The sequence below is a fragment of the Cystoisospora suis genome (genome assembly GCF_002600585.1).
Source record: "Cystoisospora suis strain Wien I chromosome Unknown contig_72, whole genome shotgun sequence".
In the NCBI taxonomy this organism is placed as follows: Eukaryota; Apicomplexa; class Conoidasida; order Eucoccidiorida; family Sarcocystidae; genus Cystoisospora; species Cystoisospora suis.
In genome coordinates, this window is record NW_027152874.1 from 198,952 (window position 1) to 218,521 (window position 19,570).

A 19,570-nucleotide genomic window follows, 5' to 3' on the forward strand; every position below is an offset into this window, starting at 1 on the left:
CTGTAATACACGAGTGATACTGGGCTGCAACCATCTAGAACGACAACTCCGGAAAGGGTTCGGTGTGATACCAGGGGGACGACCGGGACAGAACAGCACGAGCGGCAACGTAGCCGGTACAATGGATGTTCCATGCAGCCAGTGTAGGACGTGTGCGGCAGTGATGCTACTACTGTTGTCATCTGGGTGGTCAGGAGGGCCTCTGGAGGAACAGTCGCTATCTGGCGTCCTTCCGCACAAAAGCTGGAAAATCCCTTCTACCAGTCTCTGATGGTTGTAGGGCCTTCTCATGTCATGGACCGTACCAGAGCGGACACCACCAGCCGTATGCAGTGCCCCCGAACTGTCCACTACTACACAAACGCAGTGTGTATCGGCAGTTAACACTCTGAAATAGTAACGGACCGGAATGTCATGCGTCGCTGACAGTGCACGGGAGCAGAAGTCCAAGCCACGTAAGAATGCGCAGCTGCGCCTTGAGCAGGTTTTCCAGCTCTCGTCTTCCTTTTCAGCACTCCTGGACTCCAGGATCGTGTCCGCAGGGACGCGTGAACTCGCCTGCCGCCCCCGCCGGCACACTGCCCGTTTGAGTCTGCCTACAAGGTCCGAGGTCTTCAATGGAGGTTGTGGTTCCCCATGGCTTTACAGCGCGGAGGAAGGCTCCCTCATAGTTTCCTAAGCAAAACGTCTTTGAAGGCGCGATTGAGCGCCCTGCTTGTTTGTCTGTTTTTCTGGTGACAGGAACACCGGAGGATTTCGACCCCACTCTGGGAGAACATGTTCTCGCAGAGGGTTTGTGATGCAGCTCCCTGTCCCAGGGGGGCTGGTAACGCTGATGCTGCGTGTACTTTTTCCTTTTGATGGCGAAGTGTGGAGAAAACTGGTGATCCCGACGTGTCCAGATGCTGCCTCACGTGGATGCGCGGTGTTCTTTGTGCGGTTGGCTAGGGGAGCCGAGATACAGTGGCTGAAACACCACTGCCGCTGTCATTCTCTCTTCACTCTACTTCACACCATGCGGGGTTTGCTTCGGTCCGTTGTGGGCTACGGCTGGATGTGGTTCGCGGGATCAGCCGTCGAGACAGCAGTGAGTCTCTCATAGAGCGTCCGGCGACACCCGATGTCTAGCCATACTCAACTTGCATTCAAGTGGGAGCCAACGCTGGCACTGAAACGTCAGAGTTTTTCGTTTTCGTCAGCAGGGACACGCAAGACGCCGGTGTGAGCACGTCTTATCGCTGCCGGCTCTGAGAGAGAGCAGCCAGCTGGGACGTGGCAGGCCACATGTATGTTCAGTATTCCGAAGCGTCCGCAGCATTCGTGTCACTTCTCGTGCCGAGTGTAATATCAATAGCATGTCACCCCAGCGGATCCTGAGTCACATGAAGTCTCCGGAGTGCTGCCGCGTCGAACTGTCTGGGCAAGGTACAGGACCCTCCTGCTCCCGGGGGGGCGCCACAAGACCGGATAAACTTCGGGCCCTTCGCCACAGTCGGTGTGGGGCAACTGTCAGGGAACGTCGTCATCCACCGGGACTGAATTGCCTGGGGAGGCTCTTCACGAGGCCGGAGAGTGGGAGACAAAGGCAAAGCCGTGTAACTCCGGGAGTGTTTTTGGCCTGACCCGCTAGTCGTCGCCGGCTGCTGTCCGAACGGTCCGACGACATCTAAGTGCGAGTCGCTCTGGCACCGCAGCCGGACATCCGGCAGACCGTTGTCGACAGCTGTATCGCCGAGCTCGAGTGCAGCGCTGGGCCCAAGGTTGGCACGGTTCCGCAGATTCGACAGTGGAGAGGTAGCCGGCAAGCTCTGCTCTCCAACAAATTGAAGGCAACAAGGGCAAAACAGGGAGTTTGGAGAGTCTTGCTCCTGGCCCATTGTCCTGCTGAGAGACAAAGACAAACTCCCTGCGACGCCGATCGCTTCTCGGCTCCCCGTTGTAGGCCTCGCCGTATTTTCCTGCAGTTGGAACAGCTGAAGCTGCCGAACTGATTCGGCCAGGTCGTCCTGGTGGCTGTCGTCCCATCCCGCTTCCGTGTGGCTGAGAGACTTGCGGGTCACGGGCAGGTAGTCCCCGCATTGAGGGTCCTTCGTCCGTGGCCTTCGCTGGCAGATCTGCGGTAGCACCGGGAGGGACCGGGAACTCTCCCACCCCCTTTCAGTCTCTAAAGACTCGCAGACTTCGCAGAGCTTATCGGCGCCCACATCGAGAACACCGAGAGACTGCCGATGCCGATTTTGCGTTACGCCAAAATTCCGTGGCGTTTGGGCCGCGGCGGATGGTGCGGGGCGCGTAGGAGGGTCAAACCGACCAGGAGCCAGAGTGGGGTGCGACCAGGCACGGTGACCGCCCGAGTGGTGACGCGTATCGCTTGAGTATCCATTGTGCTTCTCATCGCCAGTATGTCTTTGCCAGTGCGTAACTCGCCCGTGCTGGTGTTTACCCGCTGCGTACGACGGAGACCGGGAAACAGTAATGCGAGTAGGACGCTGATCTGCTGGGTAGGTCGAAGGATCTGGCTCATAGGCGGCTTCGTGCACAATGAGCTGCCGGTCACCATGACTGAGTGGCAGACGTGTAACAGAAGAAAGCAGAAAGCAATCCCTTTAGACACCTGCATATAGTCACGAATAATGCAGGCGATGTCTGCCGAAGAGGTGGACGTACCAAGGACCCGCAACAGCTAGCTAGCAAGCGACACCCAGAATTCCCGAATTGACGCAGGTTGTGCACAGATCCTCTGCGGCCCGAAAGTGAACACAAGACAACGGGAAAGAATTTTCTTTCGCGTCCCGTTTTGATCGGTAAAGTGAGTGCCGCTGACCAGATATTTGGAGTGGCCGCTGGACGCGCTGTCCCGATCGCAAGTGCAAGGTACTTCCACACACCTATCCGGAGCGGCGAGTAACTTGGCAACGTTTCTGTGGAGCAGTCCCCATTTCGCTATCAGTCCCGTGTACGACAGGACAGCTCCAGCAACTCTTACGATGGGAGGTATGCACACGGCAGGGTTATTTGCAGCTTCTTAGATGAGCTTACCACCATAGTGAGCAAACATCGCTGAGCTCTCCAAGAAGCAGATCCGACAATTTACTATACCGAAACGTCTCAGGAGACAAGCTGACTCCATACCTGGCACGCAGCAAATCCATGCACAACTCACACGTGTGTGCCCTGTCTCGGAAGTGATTTCACAGACAGCGCCCTCTAGTCAGGAAACTGAGGAAGGCCGAGTTTTGTTGTTGTGCCCATTCTTGGTGGAACCGAAGCTTCATGTGTCCGCTGTAAGCCTGGGGGAGGGGGGAGGGACTAACTGGGACAGCTTTTCTGTTCGCTTACTGGCCTCAACCGTTATCTCGTGATGTCAGTCCTCGGATGCTCCGTTCCCTTGACAACTGATGACCGACAATGCTTACGTGTCCACTAGCTTTCCGCGTAGCTGCGAAAGCATAACCGCGTTCTGGTTTGAGGCAAGGATACCAGCTACCAATCTGCGTAGCTCTGAGACCCTGCAATCAAAGCCCCACAAGCGCCCAGCAACACTGGCTGCTGACAGGGGAGCATGGAGAACGCCCATTGTACGTTTGCAATGGCTTTCAAAAAAGCTACATTCTCGCTTGGACTTGCGGCTATGCATGCCGGGGTTAGTCGATACCATATGTCAGTTCGACAGCTACAGCCGTAAAAACCCGCCATGACTCAGCCGGACACACGACAGCTGAACAGAGGCAAGCGACAAGGTTTCCGTCTTCAAGCCACAGAATGTGCACGCCGCTGAATCTTCCTGCGGCGCCCGTCCGGGGTCGGGGCCTGTCAACTCTCCGTGATCGACAGCCCACTGAGAAACCTGGTCGCTTGTGGAGTCATTCAGAAGTCATCAGGCGGGATCACAAACAGGGAGAACCCCACAGTCGTGCTTACGTTCCGATCTTCGGAAGGTTTTTGGAGGATGCCACGCTGGAAGTGCAACAATCAGCGTCGCTTCCTGTTCCCCCACATCCAAGGGCTTCTGCAAATGCGTGAGAGGTCTGTCCGAGAGCAGAAAAAGAAGGTACTTTCGTCTCCGTCAGATCTGCTTCTCCTCCTGACAGACCCCACATATCGGGAGTAACGTCGCCCTGGAGCAGTAACTCCAGGTAAGTCAACGCGGCTGCGGCTACGGCGGCAGCTGTGGCGTGCTCGGCAAGTAGTCCCGCTGGTTCTCTCAAGCTGGTTCCGCTCCCGGCACTCCCAGGGGGACAAGCCTGGAGAAACCCGTCGACATACCGGAGAAGGGAACGATCTACAGAGAGCTGTACCACGTGGCATAGACAGCCAAGCGTGAAGGACCTGCGACAGGAAAAGAAGACTGCTCGAAGCGGTGACACACGATGCGAGGCGTCAACAGTTCTGTCGGTGTGAAAGCTGCTAGGTCCCGGAAGGCTCGGAAGAAGTCCTTACCTAAGGCTGACAGGACCGTGCCTCTTCAGTGCTACCGCAGTCCCGTATCGACCCCTAGAGAAGGTATCAGGCTCAAGTCCGGCAGCCAGCGCACTCTGCACTCGGAGTGCTACACCACGGGCCAACGGCAGGGCGACAGATACCAGAGTCTCTAGACCGGTGGCATATTCTGGGAGGGCAGACTCGCCCTGTGCCTTCGAGCGTATGGAGCTCGCTGGCGAGGCGCTGTCTGACTGGTAGGACTCCGTAAGGGAGTCGGACAAGGTGCGAAACTCGGTGCTGCGGGGCAACTGAAGTAGAGATGCCGTGCTGTTCTGCAGCTCAGGTTCTCTCCTCCAGGCTCCGTCATCTTCAAGTCGTGCTTCAGACCCCTCTTTCACTCGGCCTCGGTCCTTAAATCTCGAAGGGACGCTCTCGTCAATCCCTTGTTCTTCCCTTTTCAGGACTGATGGCGCAAGAGACCCGGAGTACGCAGATGCGCGCGGTCCCGGCGTGCAGCCGGGGGCAACCGGCAGCGGGAGGTGCAGTTTGCCAGTAGCGGCACGTGAGTTTCCTGCGCTGATTTCGGAGCGTGTACTCTCAGTCGGCTCTATCGCTTTCTCTCCGCGGAACTGCGATGTTCTGAGGACAGGGGAGTCGACAGCCGCGGTCTCCCGCTCTTGCGGAAGTGTGTCTGCCGGTGTATCGTCTCTTCGCGCCGACTGTGTCGACGTCTCGAGCGTGCCATCGTTGGTAGTAGAAGTGCGCGCCTCCAGTAACACAGCTTGGACAAGCGTTCTTATCGCTTCCTCCTGGCGTGCGTGGAGTGAGCAGGACGCAAAGCATGATGCTAGAGACCTATCCTTGCATGGCGGCCTTGGCCCTCCTACACTTTCTGACACCTCCACAGAGGGGGCAAACGCCTCGTAGCTCACTTCAGCGTTAGCGTGTAAACACAACGGAGACACGGGGCTGGCTGATGTCTGAGAAGACGGCGAGATTGGCGATGACGAGCGCGACGAAACAGAACGGGCTACGTGATGAGACGCATCTTTCAAGGCAGAGAAAAAGTGAGACGACGCGAGAACAACTGTCCCCGCGCTTTGCGACCCTAGCTTTTGCCCCGCAATCTGCCAAGGTGAGGCTGGCAGTAGCATTTTCTCTCGGAAAGAGGAAGGAGATGACGGACGTAGGGCTGCTGCGGGTGAGCAACTGTTTGGCACAGTATCAGTAGGGCAGCAGAATTCGTGCATATGTGCCAAGCGGTCTGGCGGTGTCATCGCGTTTGCTGTCGTCTTTTGGAACGGAACTGGAGATTCCTCTGGAGGCCGTTCTGTCGTTTTTCCTTCGGCAGTCAAGCGCAGGGAGACAGAGGTGTTCCGTGTCCTCGGGTGGACAACCCGGTGAGACCCTGCTGTAGACTCCACAAGCTCCTCCTTATCTTGATGGCGCCCGTCTCTGAGAGCTCGCCGAATTCCAAAGAAAAGCAAAGCCGCGGACGGGGACAACGCCATAGCAAACTCGTCAGCTGCAATCTCGCCCGTTTCTCGAAGCACTTCCGTGCAATTTAGCGTTCGCGGCGACGACTTGGAGTCGACGAGTTCACGCAGTATAGAGGTAACAAAAGAGAGACCAGAGAGATACTGCCGGAGCTCGTTCCACATCGATGGCTTGTAAGGATCCTCCGCACTTTTGGGATCGATCCACCCCTGAAACCTACCAAGCAGCAGCAGCACAACAAAACGTGACTGCGAATCGCGCGGCCGCCGGCGCAGACCAACAGATAACCTGTACGAGTTGCTACTCCGCGAGGCTCAGAACCATACACCCGTTAGAGAGGAGTGTCGCGCGTACGTCGCCCAGGCTTCATCGCTTGCACCACGTCCGGAAACCCGAAAGCTGCGAGCGTAACGGACTGCTTCTTCACGCAGAAAGCCCTGCTGCATGAGCCCGTAGGCTAGTCTGCAGCCTCGGGAAGGCACAATCTTTACGAGTCTGTGAACACGGGGAAGTCGAGAGGGACTCTAATGACCATGTGGAGCAACCCGAACTCGTCTGGGCAGTGCGGGGCCCGAAAACTCACCAGGTGGGCTTCGTCCTTAGATAAACCACCATTCGAGAGTGGTTAGTCTTCTCCACAATGAAAATGTCGGTGAGGATCCTATAGAAATGTAAAGCGTTCTGAATAACTAACGCAGTCGGCTCGAACAGCTTCAGGCGTCGCACAACCTCGCTCTGGTACGGCCTGATCTGAAGGACGTTCGAGATGCGCACGCCAAGGGGGGACAGTAACACTGGACTCCCATTTGATATTGGACAGACCACAAACATTCCCGGCTAAGTGGTCTGCATGTCGTAGTACAGGTCGAGTGCAAAAAGCACGGACCCTAACTATGAAGGCTGTCTTTCCCGCGACACTTCTAATGGAGGCGAAGGGGAAGAACGTGCGTCAGAAAGCACGGCTTGAACGCCCTTTGTTTGGCAGGGAAGCTGCAAGCACGGAGGAGCAACTCACCTGGTCGGCGTAGAGGGACAGGACTGCATTCCTCAGGTAGCCAATCTCTTCGGGCTGGAGCAAACACGCGGGCGGTCCATATGAGGGGTACGCCGCGCTGTGACTGACGATTGTCGTTGCCCGAGGATTCGACTCTGTAAAGAATATGAGTCGAAAGAGAGAACCCAGGTTACTACGAAGTCTCACATGGTCGACTTGTCGTCAGCTCCCTAATAGCTTTTTGGGGAGACCCCGACACTGCCAGAAAAGAACGCACTACACGGCTGTCAACAGCTGCAGCTGAGGGGAGCGGTAGAGCACCGCTCGTTCCCGCGCGCTCAGAGCTTGTTGCAGCGTGGGTGACCCGGGCTTCAGTTTGATACCGAAACTGACTGCCAGTGCACACTTACATGCCGCAGCTCTGCTCGCACCTGCCACAAAGCCCAGTCGCAGAGTGCCAAAGACCTGCCCCTACCCGGAAGCATGTGCCAGGGGTTGGAGTTCTGCTGCTGTCGCCCCCGTTTGGGGGACGCTGGTCGAGGATTGTCAGGGTCGGCCCCGTCTTCTGAACGGAGTGTGCTCACTGTCTTCCCGAGAAAGCACATGCCAGGCCTGGTCTGGCGATCTGTGTACCATGGAGGATGCTGCTGCCTGTCCTTTCTTTACTTGTACCTAGAAACCCATGAAGGAAGTGGAAGACTGAGACACGGGCTGCGCGGGTCCCGTGGCAGCGGTGTCTCCTATCTCCACGAAGCGAATAGTAGGGTACCGTCTGAGGTGAGCCTCTAAGAAGGCATGTTGCCTGTTTCTCTGTTCATACACCTTATTCGCCACGAGCTGCAAACTTACGGTCCCATATCGAGGGCACAAAGGTAACGCCGTCGGGGGCGACGGAAGGGTGATCCCAGTGCACTAGCACAGTCGAAGGCGCCTTCAGCGTGTCCCCCTCAAGCCGTCCTACTCCGTCAGCGGTCTCGGCGTGGGTCAGTAATGCTTCAGTACCGATGTCACGATTTCCCGGCACCCCCGCCTTCCGTTGCCGGGTGTCACCGTTTTTCTCCCCCGGAAGCAGAGTTCCGTTAGATGCATTCCATGCATGTGCCATCCTTGCGGTTGTTTCCTTCGGCAATTAGCTGCGGCGGGAAAGCCTGCGCGCGCCACTGCAGTCCGGAAGGTCAAGTAGAGGGAACTCTGGTTCGTGATAGTCTTTGCCTTCCTCTCCTGAGTCGCTACGGCTAGCGCGCACCACGAACTCGCACCACTTGGCCTTCTGCCGACAACTTGTCCCGAGCTGTTCTCTTCCAACTTCCACGGACGCTGTGCAGGTCCTTCCTTGGCGCCCTTGTTTCTTTGATCATCTCTCCGTATGGGGCGATCCGCAAGGCGATCGTGTGGTACGCTGTCTGGGTGAAAATTTCACTGCATTCTACTGCCACAAGAGGCAGGACCCTTCCGCGGGTAGACGAGGCAGCACAGCTCCCTCTCGTTATAACTGAGAAGAGTCCTGAAGCGCCGCTTTCCCTGGTGGAAAGGCTAGGGCAGGGAAATAAAGCCCAAGCAAAGTCGGCAATGGAACCTGCAAAGGTCGACACTTTAGCTGGACCCTAGGCGAGTGCTACAAACATGGCTGTGGATTTCGGTCGTATCTTGCCACGAAAAGGAGACATACAAGCCCGCGAATGACGCTGGACAGAAATCCTCATGCCCATAACAAAGTGGGCCAGCGCTTTTCTGCTCGACCATTCATTCGGGGACGCTACGAAACAAGCCGAGTGATGAGACGTCAAGCCCTGCGGCCTTGGCCTTGAGCTTCGCTGATTGTCTTCCCGCGTCAGGGGTGGTTTCGATGCAGTGGAGCGGTGCCAGCGAAAAATTGTCGGTTCCCTTTCAGAGGCGGGTACCCTGCTAGCTCACTTGTACCGGCATGGCGGAACCAGGCACCAACGACTGCCTCTCGTGTGCGCATTTTTGGGCTGAAAAATGAGAGCACACGGCACGCGGCAGACCTTCTAGAGAGCTATGCAGGCAGAATCCCGATCAATGTGAAAAAACCCTCGGGGCCTTGGGTTGCCGACTGTCGAAAACGGGTTTGCAACCGGTGCGGAGAGACACCGAGAGGTACCGGACCGTTGCAAGTATTGCTTGCCAGCCAGAAACGCGGGTTCCAGCACGGCCATCCACTACGGGAAACACGAAGGCTTGGTGCCACCTTGCGGTCGCGCGTCCGTTCAGATGAAGGCAGTCCAGTGTTGACGCCGCAAGATTCCGCTGCAAATGGGCCCCCCCGACACGGACAAAACGAGTGCCAGCATTTTCCACTGAGAGGAGAAGAGTTGCCGTAGTCCAGAGGTTAGAAAACAGGACCTGCTGTCAGCTGTCGGGTGGCCGCCATCTTTCGTTTCTTCGCGTCCTTCACATGGGGACTATCCCACGACCGTATGCCGCCCAGCTACACGGGGGGTCGGGCGCCGAGAAGCTGGCCGGGCAGCTGGTAGTTGGGCTCTGTAGAAGGCAACTCCCGTTCTTCCTTCAAGTGAACAGGCGAGTTTCTGGGGAGTGCGGTCGGTCCACGGCATGAGCAACGAGAGCGATGTTTCTGGACTTCCTTCACGTGAACGCGTGCCGCTTCCTTCCTCTCGAGCCGTGCAACAGTGCAAGCTCGACAGTGTCCCGACCCTCAGATGCTCTCCCGCGCCGGCGGTCCCGGGACAGCTTACCGAGCAGCCCGGGCAGGAAGGTGCGCACGCGAGTGCGTCATTGCTGGCCCTTGCCGTGGCGCGACCTCGGCTGGGGTGGGGTGTCATTCAACCACAAACCTGGTAAGGGTTGGAGACTGTGCTAGCGAAGCATGGAGAAAAGTTGGTTGGAAACGACAGATGCCATCGTAGTGGCGAAGAGCATGCTTCATCTGCGGCTCCGGAATCTTGAGGATGCGTACTGAGTGGCCAAGTTTGAAGCCACAGGGTTTTCCCTCCAAGCAGGGACGGTGTCATTCTTTCGTCCTTTAAGATTTTAGTGCGATCCCCGAGTACGGCGTTTCCGGTTGATAGCATTTCACCTTAATTCTATGGAAGTCGCGGACACTCCTGCTTTCCCGAACACCAGCACGCCTGCCGACTCTTCGCTCCAAGCGGTGGGATGGAGAGGGTCCCAGGCCTCCCGCGCCCTTTTCCAGTCTTCCTCTGCAGAGCAAACAGCCGAGCGTTTTTGCTTGCTTTTCCCTAGTAAGGCTGCAGGTTATTCATCTCCTTGGTACGGCTCTTCTTGTATCAGTCGCCGGCGTTTACGAGACGGATGAGTCGAGAGAGCGACCTTTGTTAATTTTTCTCTAGGTGTGCCTTGCCGTGAGGCGTGGCGTTCGTCCTTGCTTCTTTTTCTGACCTGAAGGACGTTGTTTTCGGCTCCCCCTCAATAGCGTTTGCTGCGTCTCCGTACCCGCCATGTAGTTTCTTCGCCGGGTAGCAAAAACGAGAAGTTTCAATCCAGCCAGTCTCCGCCAGGGTTGCTCAGCCTGTATCTCCGGACCTTGTCTACGCGTTGCTTGGTGAGCTGTGCTTCTTTCGCTATTTTTCCCTGTGTGCACTCGATTCTCGTTTCCGCCTTGCATTCCCTTCAACTGGGGAGTTTCCTGTACGGCAGTCAGGGCGCCTGCCGCTGGTGGACTGGCGCGGAGATGTCGTTCGTATACGTTTTGGTAACGCACACTAGGAGCGAGGACTACAAGGCACCATGTCAGGCTTCGTACGCATATGGGGCCCGCTGCGTTAGCTTACATTTCTCCTGCTTTCTTGAGGTTTTCTCCGATTTGGTTCGGCTGCATCAGAAGCCGGCCGTTTCATGTGGTAGCGCTTTCCTGGTCACGCTGTAACCGCCCACACACCGGTTGGTGTCCCATGAAAACTTCTCGGTGCCGACGCTTCGTCCTGGAAGTCCCAGCGACGGGTTGTCATTTCAAGTCAGCCTGGCTAGTAGTTTTTATCTGTTAGGCCTCTGGAAACAGAGGCAGTCGTAGTTGTCGCGTCAACCCGTGGAGAGTTCCGAAGGACATACCGCCTTGGGACGGCGATACACAGCTGACTGTTTTTTTTCACCCTCAGGGGGTTGCTGCCCCTGTTAAAAGAGCCGTTCGTCATCATCGTATACATTGCCTTGTTTCTGATCTCAGGTGTTCCGCGCTTAGCGTACGTGTCTGGTTTTTTTTTTTTTTTCTGTTCGTCGCCTACTTCGAGGGCACGCCGGTTGTCGCTTTAGCCTCTTTGGCTCTCTTCGTGGGGGGGGGAACGGGGTGCCAGTCTTTTTTTACTCTTTGTCCACTTTCATAGACACGCCGTTTTTTTCTTCAGAACTCAGGTGGTATCGGACGACTGTGGAGGATCATCCACTAGACTGTCTCCCTCTTCTACTCGTCAGATCTTGCCAGTTTCAGCGACTCTATCTATGGTCTGTTGTGGTTTCGTGTTCGCTCGGTTTTCTCCTGGATGTAGGAGCGGCTTCTTCATCTTCTGTTCCCTTGAAACAGGCCCGTTGTTCCCGTGCAAGGCAAAGTCCCTTGTGAATGGTCTTTTCGACTTTTTACCGTAGATAAGGAAAAAACGCATTCGTCTTCGGACCTCGACATCGGCGCCGGGTTACTTTTCATCTGTCTTTTTCACAGTAGTATGTGCGTAGCTCTCTTTGGATTATGAGGCTTGTGTTATCACGAACGCATATCTCCGTACCGGCGTCCCCCAGGAAGTCCCACCCGGGTCTAACAGCGATGACCTGCAGCTCCAACCGTGTCCGGCTTTGTCTTTCTGAGTTCTCTGTTTCGTCTTCAGTAGTTCTGACTGTGCTCGAGGATGAAGGGAATCACCGCCCCGAAAAAGGACAGGGGGTCGTTAAAGAGCAACACTTCATCCAGCGGAAGCGCCACAGGCTTCGTGGAGCCTTTCGACGAGGAAGATGAGGACAGGGTAGTGAGCCGGACTGGCTGGTGGGATGCTGGGGATGCAGAGGCGGTTCGGAGTGGTCAAGGGGAGAGGGGCAAGTTCAACAAATTCGATGCTGACAAAGGGGACCCTTCTGCGTCGGACGGAGAAGTTCAGCCAGGTGATTTTAAGGACGGCAGCAAAAGTGGTGCCAGGGGAAACCGCTTGTCAGGCGTGGGAAAAGATCTTCAGAGGCGGACGTCGCGGGTACTAAATACAATCAATACCAAAATGAAAGGTGACGGGGCAGGGGGATCTCATCCTCGCGTCGTGGTGCCGTCCGGAGATGAGAAAGAGGTGGCCGCTCCCAATACAACCAGCACAGGCTTCTTTTCTCCTCCTTCCTTTCAACTTACACAGATCATACACGACTCCAAATGCTTTCTCCCTCGCACCGGCCATGCTTGTGTCGCCAGCGCGGGTGACATCCTCATTTTCGGGGGGGTCGATCAGCAGAAAACCGTCATGAACGACTTCCTCCGCTATCTCCCGGGCATGAATGTGTTTGAACCGATTAAAGTACGTTCACTGCGGGTGTAGGGGAAGAAGGCCCCATCGGACGAAACGTAGGCCGGCGCCCTTTTTGGTATTTCACAGCCAGCCAGCCCGCCGGCGATCTCGGGAGCTGTCGTGACGCCGTTAGTTATGCTACAATTTCTTCACGTCTTCGCGGGTCGGACTCCTACAGAAACTTTGTAGTTTCTCTGAGTGTTGGGGCTGCGGGAGTCTCCCCTGCGTGGATACAGCCCAAGCAGAACTAGACGTGTGTGGGCTTCGGTGCGTTATCTGTATCCAAGCTAATACATGTATTGTGTCCGCGACAGTGTCGACGAAGCTCGACATGCGTAACGACCCGTCGCAGTGGTTGAAGGCAGTTTACTGGAACTAAACCACGCGTGTCTCAGATGCGAAACAGTTTTTTGGTGGAAGCCATATCGGTCAGTGCGGCTGCCTCTGTTGCAGAGAATTTGCTCGCACCGCGCTTTCTTGTTGGGAGTGTAACTTTGGAGCGGCTGTTTCTCGGCCTTGTTTACAATGGCAGCAGCGATTCTCTGTGAGGGACGTTTGTGTGCCTCCCGCTATCTGCCTGCCAGCGAATCTATTCTTTTGTAGAGAGGTTGAAACACTACATGGTTTACTTGACAGACAGCGGCAGGTTCTGGACAACCGCGGGATTTGCTATGTCGTTCGGGATAGTCACTCGTATTGTGCTTGTGTTCTCTCTCCCCCCTGTCTACTAGGCTCAGGGCGACATTCCCTGCGCACGATCATCCTGTACGATTGTCCCGTGGACAGCAGTTGGTACAAGTGAGCTAACACAGCCTAGCCGTTCGACTGTCTTTTGCTGGCCCCATACACTAAGCCTCTGTCTCACGTTTCTTCTGGTGTTTTCGGCGCCCCTGCTGCCAAGCCGCTTTTCGCCCCTCTTCTTTTGGCGTACCACCGACACTCTCGTGACGAGTGAAAAACAGATTCACGGCAAAACTATAGGCGCAAGCCTGTTTACGCCATCTGTGATAACCTGTTTTTTTATCTCGGGTGACTAGAGTGAAGTTTGTGTGCTTACCTCGTTATCAACTGGCTTGTATGTGCGGCAGGCATCTGGCGCTCCTTTAGCGTCTGCTCTGACAACTGTTTCCGGTTTTTCAACCCACTTTCAAACCAGAGGCCGGCGTTCGGCCTCGGCGTCATCCACACTAGACATGTGAAGGTGACGACTTGGGGAGGGGGGGGCGACTGCAGCCTAGGAGTGCTATTTGTGTTTCTGAGTCTCATGTTGTGTTCAGACCGAGAGCAGTTGATCTTGTTCGGTGGGCACGACAACTCCTTACAGCTTTCGTCCACCTACAGATACGACCCCCCTACCCGGACATGGTCGGTTGTGCAGACGTTGAGTCGTCCTCCTTCACGGCATGGCCATATCGCTGTTGTCAGTGGCAACAGAGTCTATGTTCATGGAGGTGCGGACTTTTTCGTACACAGATGTGTCTCCTCAGGAGGTGCTCATAAGAATGCGGCCTCACGGACTGGTGCTTCTTTCGCGGTGCGTGTTGTCTGCGCACGATCGAGTGTGGTGGTCAGCTCCTCGACATTGTTGGCTGGTAGCTGAGACTGGTCTTGAAAATCTGACAACCGGCACTGACAGATGACGCGGAATGATCCAGTACTCACGTCTTGGCCTGCTGCCACGGCCAGAGCTCGTTGTACGTATCGAATTGAGGCTATGTCGGGTCACTGGAAGACCTTTTTCTCTTCGCTTCGAGAACCCCCCCTACAACAGTAGGATACGGCATTTAAAGCGTCGAGGCGCGTTTCCCGTTTTGTGGATGTACCTAGTAACAAGAACGTTTTAGGGTTTCTCAAAGAACAAATTTAGATAATGAACAGGAGACGTGCGTCTAGTCGGAGATGGTGCTCTTGAACTTGCGGTGCCTTGCGAAGCTATCTTGAAAAGTACGGTCACCTGTGACTCATGTATTGCTTCTCACCTCAGCCAGACGGACGGCACTGTACCGTGATCTGACACGGAAGTGTCGCGAAAGTATCGGCCTCCTTGTTTGGGCCGCGATTCAGGCTTCACTCGTAGGATATGGAAGTTGTTTTCCTCGGATTGCAGGGCAGAGTTTGTCTTGAACTGATGCTCGGTGAGTCCCTTCGTTAGGTTATGATGGCGAGTCGGTATTTGACGACATGTGGGAATTCGATGGTACGGATTGGGCGAAAGTGCGGTATCGGAGTCCCCGCAATGCGCCCGCGACAGCGAGTCCGGAGAACTACGTCATGCCTGGGAGGACGGGCCATTCGGCTTGCATGTGGATGCACAGCCGGCACAAAGTTCCGTGCTTTTACTTTTTTGGTGGCGACGTTACAGGTTAGTTAATGAGTCCCACACACACCTCGGCAGGAGGCGTCTTGTCTGTCTACCCCTGGTCTTACGGCTCGGTGGCATGGGACAACGGGTCTTGTGTGTGAGTAGATCAGCCCCCGGTCGCTGATCTCATCAACGGGACCGCCCGGTGCGTGGAAGCAAGTGGTTTCTCTGTAGAGGAGAATGAACTCGGCTTGTTAACGCCTTTTTGTCTCCGTTTGGAGCTGCACTCCGTCTAGTTTTTGCGGAAAACTTTTTCTGTAGGAGATAGGGCGGGAACACTCGAGTCTCTGGGGGTTTGGGGAATGCAGTATCATGTATAGTTCATTAACACGGAGGGAACGGACTTGTTCTCGTCGTCAACAGAGAAGCGTACTTCAGACGTACCCCCTTTCCACGAGGTTGAAGCTTGTTCAGGGTGGCTTGTCACTGAAAACCACATTCATCAGAGAGGATATCCTGGTTTTCGTCTATTTCTCGTGATGCTAATGCCGCGGGAGCTTATCTATACTAATGTAGCAGTCGAGGGTGGTGTACACAACGGCTGCTATGTGAGGAAGCCATCACTGTTGGAATGATTATGCCGTTGTCTTGGTTCTTTTACCTTCAAATTTTTAAGGTTCTGGCTCGGCTTCCAACGACCTGTGGATTTTCACTCTTTCGGCATGCCGGTGGAATCAGATCGTCGACTACGCAGGCAATCCACCGTCTCCTCGGTTCAAGTAGGTCTCTAGGAAACGCCTCTTCCGGAAGGAGATGGACGGTAGCGGGGTTTCAGGGCACATATCTTCGGGCTAGTGGTGCCACTGCAGTGGAATCTTTCTGCGCGTCTGGCATGCGATAGCTGTACCGAGTAATGGTTCAGAAATCTTGTTTCTGGAAGGACCAGGATTCTGTGAATTTTGCGGCCAGTGACGCTACGCTGTTCCGAGCGCGGCAAGTGTAGGTAGAAATGTGTGGTCTGCACACAGTCGAAGCGACAAGTTTCTTGACTGCTCGTCTCGCAGAACAGCCCGCACTGCGGTCTGTACTTCCTTGCTTTACTGCAGGCATGGCACATGCGTCTTCGACAATCACTGGATGTTAGTTTGTGGCGGCATGAACCACGGGTGGTTCACAGACTATGTTATCTGCGGTAGGTCGCAGCCTCATGTGAAGGTGTTGTCATGGGAGTTGCTTCGCCCTGAGGGGGTAGCGCTGTTGGCCTCCCCCATGAGGTCCGGCTGTTGTGTTTCGATCTCTTCTCGAAAGTATACTGAAACCTTGCGTCTGGAGTATGTGAAGAGCACTCCTTTTCACCAGAGGTACTATCGGAAGGCACTGAAGACTGTGGGGTATCCTTAGACGCGCTACTACCTATGTTGTGTCAGATGTGCTGGCCCGTTTCGCTCCGACTGTCAGTTATGCTCAGCTCAGCTGACTGCGTCTTTCGGGACGAGAAACAGGGGAAAACAGTCGCTGCATGCATCGGCTTGCTACGGGCAAGCTTCTCCTTTCGTGCCTGTTGGATTTGCGAGGCGGGGGTAGGGGGAGGGCTTCGCCTTCGCAGTATGCCTTGTTACCATTGCCGTCTTCGTCGAGACGGTGGTGCTGTCGGTCCCCTTTTTGTGTTAACACACGAGTGTTTCACCGGCGGTTGTGATTGGTGTGAACTTCTTCTTCCCCCAGACGTTCACGCGTACGACATGCAGGCGAACTGCTGGTTCGCGATTGATCTTCACTCGATGTCCAGTCCTGTGAACGTTGAGTTGTCGAACCTGACAGTGATTCCGAGCACTCGTGCAATCTATTCTTTTGGAGCTCGGGAAGAGGGAAGCAGCAGCGCTCTGGCAACCTCCGATGTCTTCCGTCTTTCGCCCCTCATCACCTATGTCAGCTTCAGTGGCCTGCGGCACCAGGTATGTGAGCGGGGGTGGGGGGCAGTTGCTGCGGCTTCTGTGCTTCCTGGGACAGAGCTTCCCGCTATAGCGCTCCGTGTCTCACCTCTTCATTCGGGACGCTCTGTACTGAACAGCGTACAGGCCGGAGCGTACGGCTGTGTGCACGTGGCGGGCTGGCACGTACGACAGGTCTCAGCATACACACATGCAGGTTGTTAAGGCTACTGCCTCGGGTCACCTGGCCACGTCATCGGGAAGGGCCAGGCACTCCTCGGTATGACTGGGGGTACTCGGCCTTTCTTCGGGGTCGCGCTGTTAGCTGGCGGTCTACGATGCTAACTGTGGTGGTGTAGTATGATGTTTGAGTTTGTTTCCAGGTCGAAGCTCTCGATGAGATTGTGAAGCTGGGGGCGGACTCAGGCGAAAAGGCTCTAAAAATATCACAGATGCAGGTGGCTATCCAGAAGTTAACGGATGAAGTAACAGCTATTCGTCGAGAAAATGACACTCTAAAACGCCGCATCGCCGAGGTTGAACGTTTGGTGAACGCAGCTCCCAGTGAGCCGAAGAAAGGAAAACGTGCGACTCCTTCGACGGAGGCTGACGAATCAGATGTGCGGAATGGGCGGTAGCACGCTCGCTGAGTTCAGGTGTCGAGGTTGAGGCGTCGCCTCAAAAACAGTGAAGCACCGTTAGTTCGTGGCTGCTTCGAGTGCCGGCGCGCGAGGAACGGATGTTGAAGCGCGGTTAGTCCATGGCTGCTCCGAGTGCCGCCGAGCGAGGAACAGATGTACAGAAAAATAATTATGGTAGGGACGAGCAGTGGAGGCTGTTCCTGGCACTGACTGCGCACGGACGTACGGGATCGTACCTTCTCGCCGTACGGTTTTTCCGGACCTCGTAGTGTACCGGAAAAGTGATGAACTCTAAGGACACAGCACACCCAAGAGCCCCTGGATGAGTTGCCCTCCTGCCACCTTTGCCCATCTCTGATGATTTGAGGTCCCTAGGAGCTCAATCACGCCGCTACATGTAGTCGTGCTGGACGCAGTGCATACAGCCGCGCGATCCTGCAACGGGAAGATCGATATACGCTCTTCAACACGCCATACGGATCTATGCTATCCCCCTTGGCGCTTTGTCATTGCATTTTCTCTCGGGTTGCCCGTACTAGTTGGTCGTTCTGGTTCAGGCCAGAGGTTCCTCAGGGGCGGGAGTCTGTGTGGGAAGGTACCGATCACGTGGTGTAGAAGGGAAGTGCAAGGAGATAAATGGCTGTTCACGCTCGCGCCTCGGTCCGGAGGATCCGCGGTTAGCGAGAACCGCTTTGCGTGCTCATGGACAGTCGCTGGCCCCTGTCCGATCTAATGCAATAGAAAACCAGGGAATCGAGTCTCTGAAAGCATCGTTGCGGTCCTGTGTCGTTGCTGGTTGTATTTCTCTACAGTTCGTGTGCGCTTTGTGCTTTCCCTTTAAGCATGAAAGAAAACCGGGGAGGTCCGAGCACGCAGAAAGAAAATATGGTACAACCGGCTTGCATTCGAACAACACCAGCTGCCTTCAAGGAAGCAGCTTGGCGGTGTCCTTCTGTTTGTCGTCCCGCCTTTGTCTTCGGACGCTTACCGTTGGCGCACACCGGTGATGCGGGTAGGCTTGCAGGAACTTTGATAGTATGCGGCTACTCGCGTAAACGTTTTTTAGCATAGCTACCGAGCTCGGGGCATGGCTCTCCGAGTTGGCGGGCTTTAGGCCGGTTTCGCCGTGGAGAAGTAACGATGTTTCACAACTTTGGGACGAAGTGAAGCCCTTGAATCCTCTGGTCAGTGTTCTCATCCTACACCGACCCTGGCAGCGCGCAGTTCCCCCCTTAGTCGCCACAGAGCGCTGCTGTCTTCAGCCGTAAGCCGCATCTGCGGGCGTGCTTATTTCGTTCTCTGATCCCTCCTTGTCGCAAGAACTCCGTCACCTTTCAGCCATCAACTCCAGGGTGCGAGATTTCTGGCGGGTCCTGCGCCTTGCGTGGCATTTAGAGGTGCCTGTTAACACGGTACGGGTACGGCGGCGGGGCAAGAGGCGCAGCTGACATCGTCCGCCGTTCTCCACGTCGGCAACTGAGACAGCCTTTCAAATCATGTCTTGGTGCAGTAGGCAGCCTGTGTAACGTTTTCTCCGTGGAGGGGAACTGTTGTACATTACAGGGAAACCCACTTTGCTCCGGAGGCAGCACAGTAAGCTTCGCCACACGGACATCCCCTTGTACGCGGCCGCTTCTGAAATCAGTGTGCTCTTGCAAGAGAATAGGGATTCGGGCTCGTCCCTCCAACGACTGGTGCGAATTTAATTTGGTTTCGTACCCAACCATCTTACAATGGTTCAGTCCGACGCCCGTCAGCGAAAAAATCGCTTCTGACGGCGGAGCCTGCGCGCAGCAACTTTGCAAAGCCCTCTACCGTGACACTTCCCACATGGGGAACAGTCTTCACTTCTTCGCTTCCCTCAAAGACGGGAGCTAGCGTTATGTGCCGTCCCCCGAGGGATTGCCCCAACAGCCGTGGTGCGCGACCACCGGGTGCTGGGCGAGAAAATGCTTGGAGCACTGTGTAATCCTTGCGCGTGGTATTGGAAAGAAGGGAGGTACGATCAGAAGCCTTTGTTGACCACGGTGCGGCGGAGAGAAGCTACAGCCAGTTAGGGGAGGAACCCTCGAGAAAACGTGCTGCCCCGCTTGGCTGCAGCTTGTCTTCGCAACATCGGGAGGTACGTCCCCCTGGCGCCTAGCAGGCGAGGTAGCGAGTGTGAGTGGGATGCTCACCCGGCGCGCGCCGTTGAGTCAGTCCGCTGCTATATGGTTTGTGGACACCTTGCTACTTCCGACCACAAGAAAATGAAGGCGATACTAGTCTCCCGATCTACGTACCCTCTTTTTCTGAGACGGACTGCT

The 19,570-nt window shown here is 55.6% G+C and overlaps 2 protein-coding genes across 2 annotated transcripts; one reads left to right on the top strand and one right to left on the bottom strand.

Moving 5' to 3' along the window:
• Nucleotides 1-1,358: 1,358 nt before the first annotated feature.
• On the bottom strand, nucleotides 1,359-9,521 carry CSUI_000169 (ost-hth associated domain protein). Its single transcript, XM_068060403.1, has 7 exons — nucleotides 7,763-9,521; nucleotides 6,935-7,068; nucleotides 6,503-6,669; nucleotides 3,922-6,135; nucleotides 3,417-3,509; nucleotides 3,040-3,132; nucleotides 1,359-2,546 (listed from the first exon to the last, which is right to left on the bottom strand). Exons 1-4 carry the CDS (start codon nucleotides 8,016-8,018, stop codon nucleotides 4,437-4,439), a joined length of 2,256 nt encoding a protein of 751 aa, XP_067927636.1. The 5' UTR covers nucleotides 8,019-9,521; the 3' UTR covers nucleotides 1,359-2,546; nucleotides 3,040-3,132; nucleotides 3,417-3,509; nucleotides 3,922-4,436.
• CSUI_000170 (kelch repeat-containing protein) lies at nucleotides 9,224-17,677 on the top strand. Its single transcript, XM_068060404.1, has 8 exons — nucleotides 9,224-12,399; nucleotides 13,122-13,188; nucleotides 13,668-13,841; nucleotides 14,543-14,752; nucleotides 15,369-15,471; nucleotides 15,799-15,884; nucleotides 16,418-16,647; nucleotides 17,007-17,677. The coding sequence occupies exons 1-8, from the start codon at nucleotides 11,752-11,754 to the stop codon at nucleotides 17,259-17,261; spliced, it is 1,773 nt and encodes a 590-aa protein (XP_067927637.1). The 5' UTR covers nucleotides 9,224-11,751; the 3' UTR covers nucleotides 17,262-17,677.
• Nucleotides 17,678-19,570: the final 1,893 nt, after the last annotated feature.

Coding starts and splice junctions, on each gene's coding strand:
- CSUI_000169 (XM_068060403.1), bottom strand. CDS start 8,018: ATGGCACATGCATGGAATGCATCTAACGGAACTCTGCTTCCGGGGGAG. Junction 7,069..7,762: donor TGTGCCCTCGATATGGGACC/GTAAGTTTGCAG, acceptor TATTCTTTACAG/AGTCGAATCCTCGGGCAACG. Junction 6,136..6,502: donor CTAAGGACGAAGCCCACCTG/GTGAGTTTTCGG, acceptor GCTGCTTGGTAG/GTTTCAGGGGTGGATCGATC.
- CSUI_000170 (XM_068060404.1), top strand. CDS start 11,752: ATGAAGGGAATCACCGCCCCGAAAAAGGACAGGGGGTCGTTAAAGAGC. Junction 12,400..13,121: donor ATGTGTTTGAACCGATTAAA/GTACGTTCACTG, acceptor CCTGTCTACTAG/GCTCAGGGCGACATTCCCTG. Junction 13,189..13,667: donor GTGGACAGCAGTTGGTACAA/GTGAGCTAACAC, acceptor TGTTGTGTTCAG/ACCGAGAGCAGTTGATCTTG.